This window comes from Plectropomus leopardus, chromosome 4 (assembly GCF_026936395.1).
Source record: "Plectropomus leopardus strain MGB_pleo_1.0 chromosome 4, ASM2693639v1, whole genome shotgun sequence".
NCBI classification, from domain to species: Eukaryota; Metazoa; Chordata; class Actinopteri; order Perciformes; family Serranidae; genus Plectropomus; species Plectropomus leopardus.
Genome location: NC_142179.1, coordinates 849,781 through 868,224, shown reverse-complemented (window position 1 = coordinate 868,224; position 18,444 = coordinate 849,781). Strand labels below are relative to the sequence as shown.

At 42.2% G+C, this 18,444-nt stretch overlaps 1 protein-coding gene across 4 annotated transcripts; it reads right to left on the bottom strand.

Annotated features, from left to right (window-relative positions):
* Positions 1 to 548: 548 nt before the first annotated feature.
* Positions 549 to 17,369, bottom strand: LOC121938510 (bromodomain-containing protein 3-like). 4 transcript variants are annotated; one of them, XM_088076139.1, is made up of 12 exons: positions 17,240 to 17,369; positions 11,987 to 12,333; positions 11,747 to 11,858; positions 11,494 to 11,631; positions 11,136 to 11,283; positions 10,555 to 10,724; positions 9,946 to 10,341; positions 8,430 to 8,558; positions 8,141 to 8,347; positions 7,688 to 7,920; positions 7,261 to 7,559; positions 549 to 7,002 (listed from the first exon to the last, which is right to left on the bottom strand). In XM_088076139.1, the coding sequence occupies exons 2-12, from the start codon at positions 12,076 to 12,078 to the stop codon at positions 6,884 to 6,886; spliced, it is 2,043 nt and encodes a 680-aa protein (XP_087932265.1). In that variant the 5' UTR covers positions 12,079 to 12,333; positions 17,240 to 17,369; the 3' UTR covers positions 549 to 6,883. The 4 variants fall into 4 exon arrangements, with proteins under 4 accessions (XP_087932265.1, XP_087932268.1, XP_087932267.1 ...); XM_088076142.1 differs by having other exon boundaries at positions 8,165 to 8,347; XM_088076141.1 differs by lacking the exon at positions 17,240 to 17,369 and adding an exon at positions 17,209 to 17,225.
* Between the last annotated feature and the right edge of the window lie 1,075 nt (positions 17,370 to 18,444).

Sequence of the window (18,444 nt, the reverse complement as noted above, 5' to 3'; positions counted from 1 at the left end):
ACCGCTGGTTTAAGTCGCTGCATCTCCCGTCAGAACAGATGCCTTTTAGTCTACATGCTCGTTTCTTCCGTCAACGTCACTGAAACAGAGCAGCTAACGTAACATTAGCAAGAAGTCAGCGAAGTGGCCAGTAGGTACTTCCTGTTTCCTCAGCACAGCTTTTATAAACATTTCACGTGTGCCGTCTGTTGACTCGCACATTCTCCGAATAACAAAATTTCCACACTGATGATTTATTCTCGAGTAAATAATAGTGATTTATCGTCTTCATATTTATCCTCATCATATCGGCTACTCGCCATTACGTCATCATCTGCCGGACGCTGTGTGACATGACAGAGACTTTCAAAATAAGAGCGCATCGAAAAGAGGATATGGATCGATGTTTACACTTTGCATCAATGTTACGTGATCATTGCTCATTTAATCAATATATTGACGCAGATCGATGGATCGTTAGACCCCCAGTGTTTAGGTGTGTCACTGTGTGTGTGTGTGTGTGTGTGTGTGTGTGTGTGTGTGTGTGTGATTGACAGTCGAGTCAGTGGTTCAGTTTATGTGTTTATTTATGAAAACAAAGGAACTCAGAAAATAAGGATCCCATATCAGTAATTACATCAAATAATTCACTTGTTGGTTTTTCGTGGGTTCGTCCTCTCTCTCTCTCTGTCTCTCTCTCTGTCTCTCTCTCTCTCGCTCTCTCTCTCTCTCTCGCTCTCTCTCTCTGTCTCTGTCTCTCTCTCTGTCTCCGTGACTCTCTACTCTATGGAGCGGAGTTGGATCTAAACCTCAGACAGCTACTATACAGCTACTATACAGTGCTCAAACATACGGAAGAAAGAACGTACGGCCGGAGTGCATGCAAATACATAAAATCACTTTTTTCCTTTTTCTTATTAAAATACAAAAATTAACTATTAGCATCAAAGCTCGACCATCAACTAAAAACAGAGGAGGGTTACCATGGCAACCAGCTGTCTGTCCGTCTGTCTGCATCAACACTTATCAATCCGTTATTGATCGGTCTGTAAAATGTCCAAAATAAAAACAGACATGTTTTTTTTGTAGTTTCCCCGACATGTTTATACACAACAATAACTGAACCGTTGCCATGACAACAGAGAAACTCCGCCCGCCGATGGAGACCATGACAGTGACAGAAAGCTCCGGTTTGAAAAGAGACAAAAAGTGAAAATCAGGACAATCGATGAAGCTGAGGTGAGAAAAACACGACTGAAATGAATTTATCGATTGACAGAATAATTCCAATCAAATCAATTCGTTAATCAATCGTGCTTCTGTTTTTAAAGCTCTCCACAACAACACGCCAATGCCCTGTAGGCAGAGGTCAAAGGTCAGACAGGAGGAGACAGACGGAGGGACAGACAGGTGGACAGGTGAGCCGAGTGTTTGAGTCACATGACTGAATCTGATTGGTTTGTCCTGATTGATCTGATCAGCAAAAACACGGCGACGCCCCGCACCCCATGACCTTAAACTGACCAATCAGAGCAGAGCGTGGTGGAGTTTCATGTCCGTGTGTAAATCTGCTCAATTATTTAATTTTTTTGACTAAATTATGAATCACAAAATATTTTCATAATGGAGAAAGTTTGCAGGATTTGCTCTCAGTGGTCCGACGCTGCAGCTGATGTTTCAGATTTTTGGGGTGTTTGTAAACAATGTTTGGACGCGTGATGACATCACTTCAGGCTGCTGATGTTTCACAAACAATTCATCCAAAAAATATCATTAAAATGATCTCCAGTGTCTCCCTGTTGGTGTTTCAACACCTTTACACACTGAGGATTTTATTTATGTCCAAAAATGAGCATGACATCATGTTGGGTCAATCAAGAAACTTTCATTAAAGTTTTCGGAAAAGGTTCGACCAACAATCAGAGAAAACGTGTCAGTGGGACGAATCACGCGGCAGGTTTCCATCACGGATTTGTGCAAAACTTACGCGACTTATTTAGTAAATGTGGATAAAACCCATTAAAAAAAAAAGTTTATTGCAGAAAAGTTTCTCCTCTGCTGTTTGAGGCGACCGTAAAAAGTCAAATTTGTCCAAACTGCTTGGATTGGAAATTATGACAGCTAGTTTGGTGGCTGCAATAGAAATAAAGCTGCTGTTTTGAACATCCATCGCCATGGTTACTGGGATGTTATCACCAGAGGAGAAGTCACATGACATCACACACGTGTGTGGAAACACAGTCAGCTCCACGTTGAGTTTTATCAACATTCAATAAATTTATCACTCAAGTCAGGTGGATGACGATAACGAGGAAGAAGGACGTGGACCGAACACGGACAGGACGACAACTCGAACACAAGAGACAGGAGAGAGGAGACGGACAGGGAGTTGTCTCCGGTGCAGAGACACAGGAAGCAAACCCGTCTCATGTTGTGAATTTTGGTGGTGAACAGAAATATCAAACTCGCCAGAGTGCAACGTTTCTGTCATAATCTTTTTTTTTTTAGGATTAAAACAAACGCACCCAAAAATCTGGACTCAGTGTGCAAAGACCTTCAGGAGACATGAGACACCTGTGTTCCTCAGCATGACCACACAGACATCAGGGGTCAAAGGTCAAAACTACATCACTGTGAGGTGTCAGCTGCGTCCCAAACCTGAAGAAGCTTCACCCAACCAATCAGCTGAACAGGAGGCTGTGGTGTCACCATAAACACGACCCGGTTTGTTTTTAAAAGTTTCAGCCAATCACATAAAACTTTATTTAAAACAACAAAATTAGAGCTTGAAGTAAAACTTGGGATAAAACCTTTTAAACTTATTTAAAATGCTTAAACTGAAAATTAATCTCCAAAATTAGTTTGACTGAAACTTTTGTTCTTGCTTGCCGGTGAAAAAAAAATAATTTGAGTTCGTCTTTACTTTGGACATTTTAAAGAGTGAAAGTTCATCCTGAAAATAAACAGCTGGTTTTCTCTGCAGTTTGTCAAAGACGTCGACAGATTCATTTCTCCGGTTTCTGGGAACCTTTTTTCTTCTTCTTCTTCTTTGAAAATGAGCTCAAATAATCATCTTTAAGAGATTTGAGACGTCTGATCGGGACTCTTCCTGACAGGAAGGGGGGGGGCAGGACAATGTGAGTGGTTTTGTTTTGGCGGGGTGTGGCGTTGGCGGGGGGGGGGGTTTGAACAGGACAGCGGTACAAAGACATTTTTATATCGAGAACCTTATAAGACACAAACAAGTTCAGCACACAACCTGAAAAATCAAAATAAAAACTGAAAAATAAAATAAAGGAAATGTAGTGTTAAAAAAATAATAAAAGCAGTTTGTTTGTCTCGCTCTGCGCTGACGGAGCCGGCGCTGGCTGGGGGAGGGGCCGAGCCTGGGGCCCCCCCTCCCGGCGTTGACCCCGGGGACAGACAGCAGGGTGTGGGTGTGGGTGTGGGGACCGGCGGAGGACGGTTTCGGTCTCAGACTGATGTTTTTAAAGAAGCGTTTGACAGATGATCCATCAGAGTCTCACTGATGATGAAAAATCAAGATTTTCATTTTTAATTTGAAAAGAAAAACTGGTGCAGAGACTTGAAACTTGCTGCAGAGAGAAACTGCGTCGCTTCACCGTTTGTTGTTAAATTTAAGTTCTGGTGGTTTGTTGATTCTGGAAACTTTTGGTGCATTTAAGAACTAAATCTTTGTCACGACAGAAACTCAGATGGATTTTTTTCCACAATATTTATCAGACTTCATGATCCATCAGGAATATGACTCATCAGAGTCGCTTAATTTCACTTTTCAAATGCCGACGCTCAACAACCGCAGACTAACTGGTTTGTTTTTAAGGAAAAAAAGACATGATATACAAAAACAGTCTTTTCTCTTAGTCCAACGCGCCGTCGGCTGCAGTTACACGCACACCAATATTCACTAACACCCCAAAATTCTGGCTTTGCTGCGGGTCACAAACGGCAGATTCTGTTTCGATTTCTGAGTCAAGCTGTTTGACAAATTTAACATCTCCTGCTGAATTGACATGTATGCAGCACATTCAGACTATTCATCATCAGTTTTTACTGCAGTCTGCGGCACTTCTGTTTATGGTCGAGAATGTCAGGCCCCGCCCTCCAGCCGTCGAGTCGGGTATCGAGCTGCAGGGTTCCCACACATTTTCATGGACAAAATTTCAATACTTCCTCAATGATGTGTTCAAGGACCATCAGAAATATAAAAATCAAACATTTTTTTAATTTCTGACTGTGATAAATGGTGTCATTTAACATGATTTTTAAAAACATGCATTCCCAACCCAAACTGTTATTTTTATTATTTTTTTATTAAAAACTTGCCAAAATATTTCCACTTTTCAGAAAACGCACCGTCCAAATGCATGGTTCTTTGAAAAGAACTTTTAAGGGACAAAAAAATAAAAATATTAAAATAGATAGAAACAAAATTGAATTTTTAAATCCATTTTCTATAAAACAAAATGGCCAGAAAAAAACAATTACCAAAATAATTTTAAATGAACAAATTGCCAAACATTAAAAAGAAAAAAAATATATAAAGAAAAACAAATCACCCATTTTTTTTTTTTTAAAGAAAGGCAAGTTTTCTTTAAAAATCGGCTGTAAAATAAAACAACATACAGTCATTTAAACGTGTATGCTTCTCCCCTCAGCCTGAAGTGCTTCAGAAATGATTTTTCACGTCCGGTGAGCCGACATGAGGAGAGACAACGCGGAGAGGAAATGAAGAAACTTAACGCTTATTACAGCTACGTTACGTCATCAGCTGCAGAAAATAAATTCACCTTTATATTACATTAATGTTGGTCAATTCATTACACACAACACATTTCCAGGATTTCCCCAAAACTTTCAATGATTTTTAGTAGTTCCTTTACTTGTGAATGTGATTGGGAAATTCCATGACTTTTTCCAGGTTGTCCATGACTGTGGGAACCCTGCAGCTCCTACTAGACCCGGGTGGGCTGCAGTGCAACAAACTGGTGAGACATGTGGAACCAGTCAAAAAGATTCCTCGTTAACATCTCTATAACTAATTAAAAACACTTAGTTCAGCACCAGCTGAAAGCGGAATAAAATTGCATTAAAGATTTACTGAATGCAAACATTCAAAAGATTCATTCAAAGCCTCTGCAGTTCACCAAACACCAGCTTCAACCACCTTCTTCTGTCTGCAGCAGCAACACAACAAACCTCCAACACCTGAACCACATCAAGACCACATGAAACTCTGCAGACACGTCGTGGTCTGTAACAGAATTACTGGATTTTCTCTGGAAAAAGACAAAAACCCAGAAGGTTTGTTTTTAAATCCTATCACAAATCCTGGCGCTTACTTTCTATTAAACTCATTGTATGCAGTGCGCAGAAGGCACCACCAGAGCTCAGTCTGCGGTCTCTGCTGATGGAGTAGCTGAGCTGAAAGACACAGCGACACCTGGTGGTGGTGGAAGGAGGCACAGGACCGTAACCAGCCGGCGGCCAGCAGTCAGAGAGAGAGAGAGAGAGAGAGAGCGTGGGAAATGACGGCGTGTTTTTACATCACACTAAGTGAATTTAGGATTTATTTGGACCAAACAAGCTGCTGATTTGCGGAACAGTGAACTCACTGACTAGATTACTCACAAGAGGAACCGAGACGGTTTGGGTGAGTTTTATTTTGTTTCTGTCCAGTTTTATGACGCGTTAACGTCAGTCTAAAGTGACTCTGAAAGTTTAATTAAAAAGGAGCAGAGCTGTATTTCTCTGTTTAATGCAGAAAGTAGCTGTGAGAAAATTACTTTACTTAACTTTTTGTGGATTTCTGTTGTGTAATTATCAGTCGGAAAAGCTCAAAGTCAGCAGCACCACCATCATAGGGTTTGAAGGTCAAGAATGTTAAATTCTGCCCAACTCTCATGTTCAGATATCGAAAAGTAAACACCGAGTGGATCATTAAAAACACTCAAATGCACCACTTAATATTAACGACCCTAATGAGGTTCTCTCAGCGCCAAGTTTCAAGTCTCTACCAGCTGATAGGTGGAGTTTATCTGACCGCTGATGTTTGAACTGGATCGTCACCAGTGTGTTTCACTGGTCACAGAGCTACTGCAGATCTGAACGACACTCTGATCACACGTGACTGGCTCCCGTGTGTCCCACGATGCCCTCAACTTTGTCTCACAGACGTTTCCTCTTTGCAAACAAACATTTGAGGAAACTCTTTCTTTGCAGGTGGTCCACACCCAATCAATCAATATCTGAGACCTTGATTCTTGGGTAAAACCCACGGAGATCACCTCCTCCTCTCCTCCCATGATGCTCTACGGATGCTTCTGGAATGTTTTCAGAGGTCAGGGGTCACAGCCGGCCAGCCAAGAAGAGGAAGAAGAAGAAAACTTCCACAAAGCTCAAGTGTCCAGAAAGGTCGACATGACTCGCAGACAGACAGACGGACAGACAGACAGGCTGCCCGTCTCTCTACCACACCTCTGCCTCCATTCTTCTTCTCTCGCTGAAGTTTTTGCTTTCTTCTTCTCCTCTTCGATCTGTCGGCATTCCTCCAGGGAAAAAAAAAAAAGAAAGAAAAAACGACACTAGGAGCTAAAAAACAGGTCAGCCTATTTACATACAGTCTCCAAGTCTGGGCGTGTGTGTGTGTTGTTTATATATGTGTGATTGTGTGTTGTAAGAAGTTCAGAGTGTGTATCTCTGTCTTTTGTGTGTTTGTTCAGGATGGAAGTTTACATGGATGTTTGTGTGTATCTGCGTGTTTTACCTGTATAGATTGAGTTGTGTGTAGAGTGGATAAACCTCTGTGTGTGTAATCAGTGAGTGTATTCAGTAACATGTGTGTTTGTGTGTGTACTGTGTGTGTGTGCGTGTGTGTGTGTGTTCAGTCTGTGTCAGAGGAGGAGGAGGTTCCTGTTGAGGAGCTGTCATCAGAGGAGGAAGAAGAGCTGCCACTTAAACGACTAGCCCCGCCTCCTGAGGCCCCACCACCCGCTGCCTTTTCTGGAGAGAGAGAGAGAGAGAGAGAGAGAGAGAGAGAGAGAGAGAGAGAGAGAGAGAGAGAGAGAGAGAGAGAGAGAGAGAGAGAGATGGGTCAATAAACAGATGCACAAATCAATGATATTCAATTTTCAGAGATCAGGGCCAAATTGCCCCGCTGAAATGGGTACCCTTGAATGGCAGAGGATATACCTGAGAAGGGCAGAGGACGTACCTATTCAATTTGGTAAACAGTGTACGATTTTGGTACTTAGTACTTACGCAGTAGCTTCCTCTGCTTCTTCTGCAGGCAGGATTTGACATAGCGCTCGAGCTCTCTAAGTGTGGAGGGTTTGAGGGTTTCAAAGTCGATCTCAATCTCGTCAGGGTTGGAGTCCCTCAGCGATGGCTCTCTGGACTGGATGATGTGAACGACGCGGCCCAGCTTCTCCCCCGGCAGCCGGTTTATATCCAGACTCAGCTGGCGCTTCTCGTCATACGACATCGGCAGGGATGACTCCTCGCCGTCGTCTCCGTTGGCGGAGCCTCCGCCTGATGCCTTACTGCCTTTCTTAGGTTGCCTGGAAACACACCGAGTCACTCTGGTTGGTCACACTCTAAATTCAGTCCCAAAGCAGTTCTTAAAAATGTAGTTTTCATGTGTTTATTCTTTGATTAGAATTAAGGAACACCAATACTTGAATCGTACCTTGTGGCAGTCACCGTGCTGTTGGCTTTTCTAGCTGGCGCTTTCTTCTGATTGGCTGGTTTGGGCTGCTGAGCAGCTGCCTTGGGTTTCTTCTCTTCCTCAATCTTCCCTTTGTTCCCTTTGTCTTTCTCCTTCTCTTTCTTCTTCTCCTTGTCTTTCTTCTCTTTCTTCTTCTTTGGCTTGCTGACTGGAGCCTGGGACAGGACGGCCAGCTGCTCGTGCACCGCCTTCAACTGGTGGAATATACTGATTATCAATACCTTTAACCTCCGATCAACATTTAGAAACGCCTTCAACTGATGTATTATTCTATGAATTAATCTAAATCACACACATGTAGGATCAGTCATTTTAAATCAAAAATAATTTTATATAAAATAAATCAAATAATTTGTCAACTTTCATTAAATCTACAATTATATTAAAAAAGAAGAAAACCAGGATGTTCTTGACCTGTGATTGGTCGGCAGCACCAACCTGCTCCTGAAGCTCAGCCAATCGCGTGGCCCGCTCCTCCTCTGAGTCGGACGATTCGTCTGAGGAGGAGTTGTTGCTGCTGTCAGAGGAGGCGGTGCTTTTACTGACTAATGGTGTTGTAGACGGGACTGATGCCTCCAGGCCCTCATCTGGAATCTTAGCGAAACGCATCTCAAACACATCCTGAGGACAGAAGTACTGATGTTTACTGACTGGAGAGATCAATGAGGTGAAGATTCTGTGACGTTCTGGAGGTTGTACGTACCTGCAGCTTGCGGGCCATGGCCACCACCTCGTGGTCTGGAGGGTTGTACTTGTAACAGTTGGAGAACATTAACCTGACATCTGTCGCAAAACTTTGAGGATCACTGTACTCTCCTTTATCCATCTTTTTCTGTTGGGGGAGAGAGATATCAAAAATGTAAAAACTGAGATTTAAGAGTCCAGACTGGCAGCTCTGTGAAGGTCTCAGTATCATCTCTACAATTTGAACACATTTTCTCTGCATACTATATACACTTATACTACTCTAATTGTTTTGTTTTTTTAGAACTTTTTTATTCCGGTCATGGAAATAGACAATTAAAATCACATTAGATTTCATGATCGAAAAGGGGCAGGGAGAAGAAAATCTTACAGGCGCTTTTTTAAAAATAAATCAACAGATAAAAGTAGATGGTCTGTCCTTCAGTTACTTAGTACTTACAGAAAAAATAAATCAAAAGCCAGATATAGCAACTCACCAAAAAACACATTTATAGCAACTTCATATTTTCTAATAATCATGTCCTTTTTTTAACTGAAAGATACTGATGCAACCTTTTATGCATATTGATATTTAAAATTACATTTCCTTTTATGATCTTCGTTCTCAAACAATTTTTGTGGAAATTCTGGTAATAGTGTGCTTTTTACCGTGAACATAATTAACAAAGTCTGTAAGCCAACTACATCTTTACGTTTCAGTAATCCTGATTAGATAAACATTGGTGTTATCTTGAGTGCACTTTCTGTATAATTAGTACTGCTCTTTTGTTTATGACATCTATTTCACGTCCGTCCATCCTGAAACAGGGATCCCGCCTCAGTTGGTCTTCCTGAGGTTTCTACCATTTTTTTTTTACCTGTCAAAGGGTTTTGTTTGGTGAGTTTTTCCTTATCTTCTGTGAGGGTCCAAGGACCAAGGGATGTTGTATGGGGGTGGGTTTTAGTGCAGCACATTTATACCCTCATACCCAAATACCCTGGTGAACTTTCAGGAAGGTATAAAATATTAAATACCACCCAAGCCCTCTGGAGAGTCTGACTCTTTGAATTTTATCTGCACAGCTGTGATTTTGGCTGCAGTAAATTCAGCGTACGGAGTCCCACAAGGACACATTCTCAGCCCTCTCTTTTTTTATATATATTTTTAACTCAGCTAGGGGTTGCAAATTGTAAATACTTTCCTTAATTGATTATTGGTCAAACTAGTTAACTGATTAATCGCTTTTTGAAAAAAAAAAAACATAAAAATTTTGCTTAATTTAAACAATACCAGTTTGTTTTCCTAAATCAAAGCTTTGACAGCATTATACAGCCCTCTAAATGACAGATTAAATGTCACGTCTGATTAAATTCTTGACAACTGATTAATTGATGATTCATTGATTCATATCATCCTAAAAATCTATTCGTCCTGGATCCTCAAACACAGGATCAGATGTCACAGCTACATCTGAACTTGGTGTGTAATGATGTCATGGCGGTGTGATTTGTATGTGGTGACGTGTGAGCGTTACCCGGACGGTGCTGAGGTCCATGGGGTGTTTGATGATGTCGTGGTAGTCGTGCAGCTCCAGCGCCTCGGCATCCACCGGCTTGTAGAAGGGCCAGGCATAGGCGGCGTGTTTCTTAGAGAGCATCTCCTTCAGGATGGCGTCGCAGTGTTTCATCTGCTCGCCCAGCTTACCGCCCTTACTCCTCCCGGCTCCCCCTCCACCACCTCCCACATCACCGCCTGCAACCTCTTCAACCGTCTCCCTGCGAGTCTTGGCCGGCCGGGCGGCAGCCTCGCGGCGGGACGAGCCTAATTTGGCCGGTTTGGTGTCCTGGGCGGACGGAGAATCGGCGCGGCCGGCAGAGATGGCCGACGTGGTGGGAGTGGTGGTGTCGGCTTTCCTCTTCACGCCTTTCTTCTGTTAGAGACACAGACAGGTGTGAGGACAGGCAGACAGACAGTGGAGACAGGAGCAGAAAAGGTAGAGACAGAGGTGTGGACAGAGACAAGCCAAAGGGACAGACGGGTGCAGAGAGACATGTAGGTACAAAGGGACAGGGAGACGGAAAAGTCAGTGTTTTCTTTTATTTTGTGGGTCATGTGATGCTGTCCAACAGCACACGTCTGTTACCTTGACAACGGGCTGTGCAGACGGCATCATGGTTGCCGGGGGCTGCGGGGCAGAGACAGGGGGCGTGGTCTGTACCGGTGTGGGCGTGGTCGAGATGACAGGCGTCTGAGAGGGAGAGGGGGAGGGGTAGGAGGGGGGAGGGGAGGCTGAAGACTCGGCCTGTTGACTCACTGAGAGAGACACACAGAGACACAACCGTTAGTACGTCCATTCACAAAGACACACCTGCAGTGACATTATCACGTGGTTTTAACCCTTTGAACCCCGGAGTGACATCACGTCTATTGCGCTGCTTTTAGGTTCCCCTCACAAGTATTTAAGCCTTTGAACCCAAAGCAAATTCGTGTGATTCCTTTTATAAACACGGGGAAAAAGGCAATTAGCAACTTAATAAGAAATGTTCCGCAACTTGTAAGTAGATTTAGTAAAAAAAAAATATTTAAAAGCTAAGGGGAAAAGGTCTAGCAAAAAAAGGCAAAAACTAGGAATTGTGTGTATCCGTGGCAGCAGTATTGGTACTGCAGCAGTACAGTGTTGTGTACCTGCAGTGGCAGTATTAGTACTGCAGTAGTACTCTGTACCTGTAGTAGCAGCAGCAGGCTGTTTGCCCTTGCTCTTGCCTTTGGGAGCTGGAGGGAGCAGAGCAACTTCTTCTTGAGGCATCTGAGCGACTTTCTGCAGGAAGATTTTCTCTAAAGCCTGAGCCATGAGGACAATGTCGTCTGTGGGCTGAAACACACAAACACACACCGGGACATTTAAAAAGTACTATTACACATCTACAACTCTTCAGTAGCATCTAGTGGCAGACACGACTCACTGTGTCCTCATCACAGCAGGTTGCAGCTCTCAGTACAACTCTGCGCCTTTACAGTCAACACTACAGTCTGTAGTACTGTGGCAGCATAATACTGTAGTACTGCAGTAGTGTAGTAGTACCTTGTTGTAGATGTAACAGTTGGTGAACATGGTGTTGAAGTCCTGCATGGCCTCACTGGCGCTCCAGTAATAATTGTTCTCCAGACGCTTCTTGATGGTTCCCATGTCCATGGGGTTCTTGATGACCTTGTGGTAGTCCTGGAAACATGGAAAATGTTTAGCTTAGCATAAAGACAGTGAGACAGGTGTGAGACAGGTGTGAGACAGGTGTGAGACAGGTGTGAGACAGGTGTGAGACAGGTGTGTGCCTTACAGCCAGGCAGAGTTTGATGGCGTCCACAGGTTGGTAGAAGGGCCAGGCGAACTGATGCTTCCACAGCGTCTTCACCACCACGTTCTGCATGTACTGCAGCTGGTTTGTCTTTCTGAGGACACAAAGACACAGACAACACGTCTCAATCACCAATGAGTCCACATCTCACAGTGAGGATCAAAACAGAAGGACGTAAAGACGAGAGCTGTGGGGACTGAGGGCGTCTCAGGTGTGTCCTACCTGCCAGGTTTGGTGGGGTTGGTGACCTCAGGGGGGGGCGGGTTGGTGAGGACAGGGGGGCTGGGGGGCGCAGCCTCGGGGGCGTCCGACATGGTGGACGACGGTGGCGCAGCAATGCACTGTGGGACGGCAGTGTCGACCTGAAGGTGAAAAAACAACTCCCTCTGTGGTCTGAGGGTGTGTGTGTGTGTGTGTGTGTGTGTGTGTGTGTGTGTGTGTGTGTGTGTGTGTGTGTGTGTGTGTGAGGGCACACAGGAGTGTGTTAGCGTGTGTTCAGTTCAGGTGTTGTTGGTGTTGATTTTTCAGCTCGATGTTTCCCCCGAGGAGACAAACTCCCATCGCACAACCTGACAGACAGACAGACAGACAGACAGACAGACAGACAGACAGACAGAGACACAGTTAGCATCATCAGCTCTCTATGTTGAGAGGCAGAAAAACATTTCCGTTCTCAAAATGTCAGAAGATTCCTTTTTTTGTCTTAAAAAACACCTCCATCGGACATTAACTGGACTCTGTGTTGTGAGCGTGCTCCTTGTCGCCGCGCCGGCCTCCCTCGGTGGTTAGGGAAACAGACTGTTTGTTATTTATGAGAGGGTAAAGGGAGCTGCAGAACGGGTCAGACATTAAAATCATGTCAGCACTGAGGAGGGACTTTTAAATTGTGTCTCAGCTGAGAGAGAGACAGCTTGAAAAGTGATAGATAGATAATATAGATAATATAAAAACATATTTTAACCACGTAAAAACATCAATCTGAGTGCCACTCGCTCCACCTTCTGGGTCAAATATAAGTTTTTATATGTATATCAAAACAACAGTGTTATAGCATGTAGAGGCAAATGTATTTATACTTGTCAGCTACAGGTTGCTACGTATCACGGACGTATAAATGAAATATTCTAATCTCAGCTGGAGATCGGTTGTCCGCAGTGACGGTGAAGATTGCAGCAGTGATTTCTTTCCAAACGGCGTTTTTCAGACTTCCTCTGATGAAACTTTTCATGTGTCAAACAGAACCTGTCGCTTAAATTCGATCTGAGACGTCTGTGTTTTTATTTCTGGCTCAGAGAGGTTTTCTCCTCCCGGCCGTATTACTCTTCGACATAAGGTAAACTCTCGGGGCCTCTGAGACCAGAATATATTGGGGTTGGGATATTTTAGATAAAATTGTCTTCAGCAGCCGTATTATCAACTGCTGGTCATTCATACGCTGCGATCGAGACAAAAACGTTCCATGAGTCACACGGAAACTCTAGCGCAGGATGATTTCTCTGCACTCAGATCTGCGCTCATTTGTCCCTGTTTTAAACGGGGACAGCAGAACTTTCTGATTCTTAAATGTGGGTATTTTCTGATGTTTTATGAGAGTGAACTAATTACATCTGAGTTTTTAAGATATCACCACAAACTCACTATTTTCTGACAATAAATAGCAAATGTTTGGTGAACGGAGCCTTGAATTGAGCAGTGTTCAACTTTTTAAGGACATAAACAATCAAAGTCATTTGTCTGCAGCGTTCATTTATTTTTGGAGGCCCACCACAAACAAAACATCTGCTTCACGTATTGATTTTCTATTTGTGTAGCTTACACGTTGATTAAAAGCTGCTAGGATATATATACCGCTAAGATATTGATTACACCACACTGCAGGAGTGCAGAGAGCACTCTGGGCACAGACGGAGCAGCAGATCATCAGGAGCAGTGAAAGTGAAACTGAAGCAGTCATTCTGCTGCAGCTGCTCCTCTCATCCATCCATCTGATCTGATCAGATCAACTGATTATAAACCCTGTGAGTCACAAACTCACTTTGGCCAACTGCCAATATCGATACGAGCACAATTGTTTCTCCACTAACTGCAGAAAACACCGAGTCTCTCCTGAAGTGGAATTATTACATTTGCTCTTTTCATGATAGTCGACTGGTGGCAGATGCAGACAGAAAATACAATGCTTTTAAAAATGTTCACATTCGCTGAGAAAAACAAGAAAAGTACTTAACACCTTACTGGCTGCTTTAATATTACACACAGTTGTATTGCTCTGTGCACAAACTGCACTTTTCAAAATCAAGCTTTAAAAAAAATCAACATCGGTCCAAATCATAAATATCAAATATTCATTAATTTTCTGAAATTTAATCCTCTAAATGCCTCGTTTGTCATGATGCCACTATGTTTTAAGATGAAAAAAAAACTACACAAAAAAAGAATTATTTTCAATATACTGCATGCTGAGCAGATTATTTATTATTATTAATTATTATTATTATTATTATCATCATTAGTAGTAGTAGTAGTAGTAGTAGTAGTATTCATTATTATCAGAGTCTGGGATATGTCAGTGTGTGAGTGTAGCTGCTGACAGTCTGGGATATGTCAGTGTGTGAGTGTAGCTGCTGACAGTCTGGGATATGTCAGTGTGTGAGTGTAGCTGCTGACAGTCTGGGATATGTCAGTGATCAGCAGCTACATTGACTGTGACAGGTCACCTAGTGGAAATAGCATGTATTTCCTCCATATGCCAAATATGGTCAAAATGACCTCATCAGGTGGAAAATAGTCAAAATGACAAATTCAGAGTCAAAAGCCCAGAATGACACCCAGAAATAATAAAAACAGTCAGTTTGAATGGGTTTCAATTGAGCATTTTTTACCTTAACAGTCTGAATGCTCTCCCTGAGACCAAAACCAGGGACAATTTGACATGTTTCAACTCATTAAAGTCACATAATTAAAGCATCATATCGCCAGAAAAGTTAATTCTGTGCTGATGCAGATGTTTCATTATGATGCATCCCTCGCTCTGTGACTGGCTGCTAAGCTGCAAAACCTTACTTGTCCTATTTTACCTGAATGCATCAAGTACTCACTCAAAGCCCTTTACCCTGAAAGTTAATTTGTATTGTAAAAATACTAAAAATCACAGTTGATTGGCTGCTTAAATTTAACCTTTTAAAAAACCCACCAAAACTTCTGAAATCTGAGAAAGTTCGTTTGATTTCTTTCGAAAACACAACAGAAAGGCAACGAGCAACTTAGAAAGAAATGTCCTGCAAACTGAAGAAAAAAAAAATCCTGACGATGGTGTTCATCACGCATGCTGTGCTCAAAAACCGTTAGAAATGTCATTATTATTTAAACCTTTGATATGGAATTACTTTCCAAAACAAATAAAAAAAGGCAATCACCGACTTTTCATAAAATGTCCCACAAATTGAAAAAAAAAATAAAACGACAAGAAAACAACATATAACTTAGCTAAAAAAATAAATAAAAAAACACCACCCAAAACAAATTATGAAATGACAAGGGAAAATAAAGAAAACTATATTCAGTTATAGTTATCGTAATTATGTATTTAAAATTAGATTACAAAAAATATATATTTTTAATTTTTATGTTGGCACTTTTTTCTGTTTTGTTCCATTAACTTTTTTCCCTTTTAAAAAAAATAATCATTTTGAGTCATTTCCTTCAATAATTTTCTTGTTTTGTTTTTACAAATTTCTTGCTAATATTTATGTCATCTCTTGTTAAGTTACTCGTTGCCTTCTTTCAATGATTTCACCAGAAATCCAACTAATCTGCTGACATTTCAAAGGATCAAATACTTGTAAATCGCATCTACTAGCAGCACAAGAAAAGTGATGTCGACGCAGGTTTAAAAGGGTTAAATAGTCCAAGATGTAAATCTTTTTTGTTACAGATTACCTGACTTCAATCTACTCTCACTAAAGTAATAGATTACTCCTTTGACATAAAATTTCTATCACAAACATAAAAAGGAAATCACCAACTTTACATCAAATGTAACACAAATTACAATATAATTACAAAATAAATAAAATAAAAATTAGTAAAAACTGAGGGAACAGAAAATTACCTAATTAGCTAGAAAAACAAAATGTTTCTGAAAAACTGTACAATCCCTCTATTGCACCTTTTGAATATTCATTTTGCGTCCTTAATATTCCTTTGTGTCATTGTATATATTTAAATTGCTGCTATACCTTTTATCTTATGTCCTATTCTGTTTAAATTCACTGTTTTTATTCTCTCCTCTATGTTAATTGTTTTGCACCAAAACACAAATTCACATTCTTCGCATATGTAAATGTACTTGGCAATAAAAACAGATTCTGATTCTTAAATAAAACAAATATTAAACGACTGGGGAAAATTTAAAAAAAAAAGAAAAGGCTATATTCGTAGTTATCATGATTATGTATTTAAAATTAGATTACAAAAATATCTATTTTTAACTTTATTTTGCACTTTTTTAGGTGATTTTCAAAGAGGTTAAGTAATTGTAAACCGCATCTACAAGCAGCACAAGAAAAGTGAAGATGTTCCAGGTTTAAAAGGGTTAAATAGTCCAAGATGTAAACACTTATTTGTCCCAGACTACCTGACTTCACCCTACTCTCTCTAAAGTAATAGATTACTCCTCCACAGTCAGAGTACAGCAGCAGCAGGTCGGTCAGCTCTGAAGACACACAGCTCGCCTCAGTGTTTACACTCTGTCCAAACACACTCTCACACACACCTGAGCCTCCTACCTGCCCGGCACACCTCCTCTCAGCAGCCCGGCTCTCGGTGCGTCCTGCCCGGGTCCGCAGCTGTGAGAGTCCCGCTGCTGCCTGCATGTTGCTGCGGCTCAGCGGCTAACAGCGAGCTAACTGCTAACAGCCCCGCTGCTCACCAACAAACTGCACAAATCCACCGAACCGCGGCCACAAACACACACACGCACAGGCACACCTGCTCACCTGCCGCTCCGTCAGCGACACAGCCTCGCGCTAACTGCTCCACCTGCCCAGGTGAGCGGCTTTTTGCAGCTAACGAAACATCCCATTTATCTCGCTTTAAAAAGATGGCGGGCAAGCCGAGGCAGAACACAAGCTAGGTGGCTAGCTAATGCTAGCTATGCTGCTTACCGAAGACGTTTGTGTCGTTAAGATGATAAATAGCGCTCGCGCTGGTGCGTGAGCGCGTGCCGAACGGGATAACTCGCCGTTTGTTCGGTAACGAGTCGCACGCGGAGCGGATTCACGCGCTCACGGAGCCGATCTCCTCAGATGTTACCGCTCCGTGTTTGGAGGCTAACGAGCCGTTAGCCTGTTAGCTGAGCTTTGTCTGAAGGCGCCGAGCGGCGGCGGCCAGGCTCCGACACACACCGACACACTCCGACACACACCGCCCCAACACCCGCTCACCCCCCGGTACCGGACAGACGGCCGTGTTTACTTTGAGCGTCGGTCCTCCGGTGGTCCCGCGGCGGCTCCGGTAGCTTTCTGCAGGTTTTTTTATTTAGCCAAGTAGCATAATAGATGAGTTATCAGCTGTCTGCCGTCTGCGCAGGCGCAGTGCCGAGCAGCATCATGGATGTTGTTGTGATCTGATTGGCTGGTCGGCTGTAGGAGTCGCTGTGATTGGCTGCGGGGTGTTCGCGGGGCTGTGATTTGTTGCTGGGGGATTTGAAGTGCTGTGATTGGCCGGTGAGTTAGTTAGCGAGCAGTGATTGGCTGGAGAGGGCGGCTGCGCTGCTGTGATTGGCCGGAGAGGTTTAGCTGGTTTAGAATGGCGCCGTCGCTGGAACTACGTTTCCCAGCATGCAGAGCGGCAGCAGAGACCCTGAGGCCCGCTGAGCTGCTGCAGAGGAGATTTACTGATCGATGCACTGATTCAAATCAATAACTGATGTTTTATAGGTTTATCAGATTGTGGAATATTTCACACCTTTATTTTTTATATATTTATATATTTATAGTAAATAAACTCAGCACACATTGTTTCAGTTGTCCTGTAAAGCTGTCAGTCATGGACACACAGTATATTTATTAGTGAAAAATGTTCACAGATATAATTTCATTTTTTTAATTTTATCTCATTTTAATTTACGTAATATTTTTTTTTTTATCCTTTTTAACAAAATCACTTTTCTTTTTTCTTTTGCTTCTGTTCATAATATATATACATATATCTTCCTTCAGCCAGCTAGCAGAGAACGTTCCCACAGCACTGGCTAATGTTCCCTACAAGTTAAAATAATGTTTTAAAAAAACATTTCAATCTAACGTTCAAAGAACATTTTAAGGATGTTTCTCATGTCGAATAATGTTACTGTGAGGTTAAGTGCTGACTGAGACATAACGTTTGAACTGCAGCACTCTGAGGATGTTTTGGTGATGCTGAGAGGTGACGGATCGGAGAATGTTCTGTATAAAACGTTCCCACAATGTTACATGAGAACAAAGGAAGAACCTTTTCAAAGGAACATTAACAACATGTTATTGAGGACTGACATTACACTGTTTTTTTCATTTGTTATTGTTTTAATGAAAATGTGATGTAATGTGATATATTAACAATAAAACAATTAATAACATTTTTTTATGTTTATAGAGAATGTTATCCGAACTGTAAGAAGAACGTTCTGGGAACATAAAGAA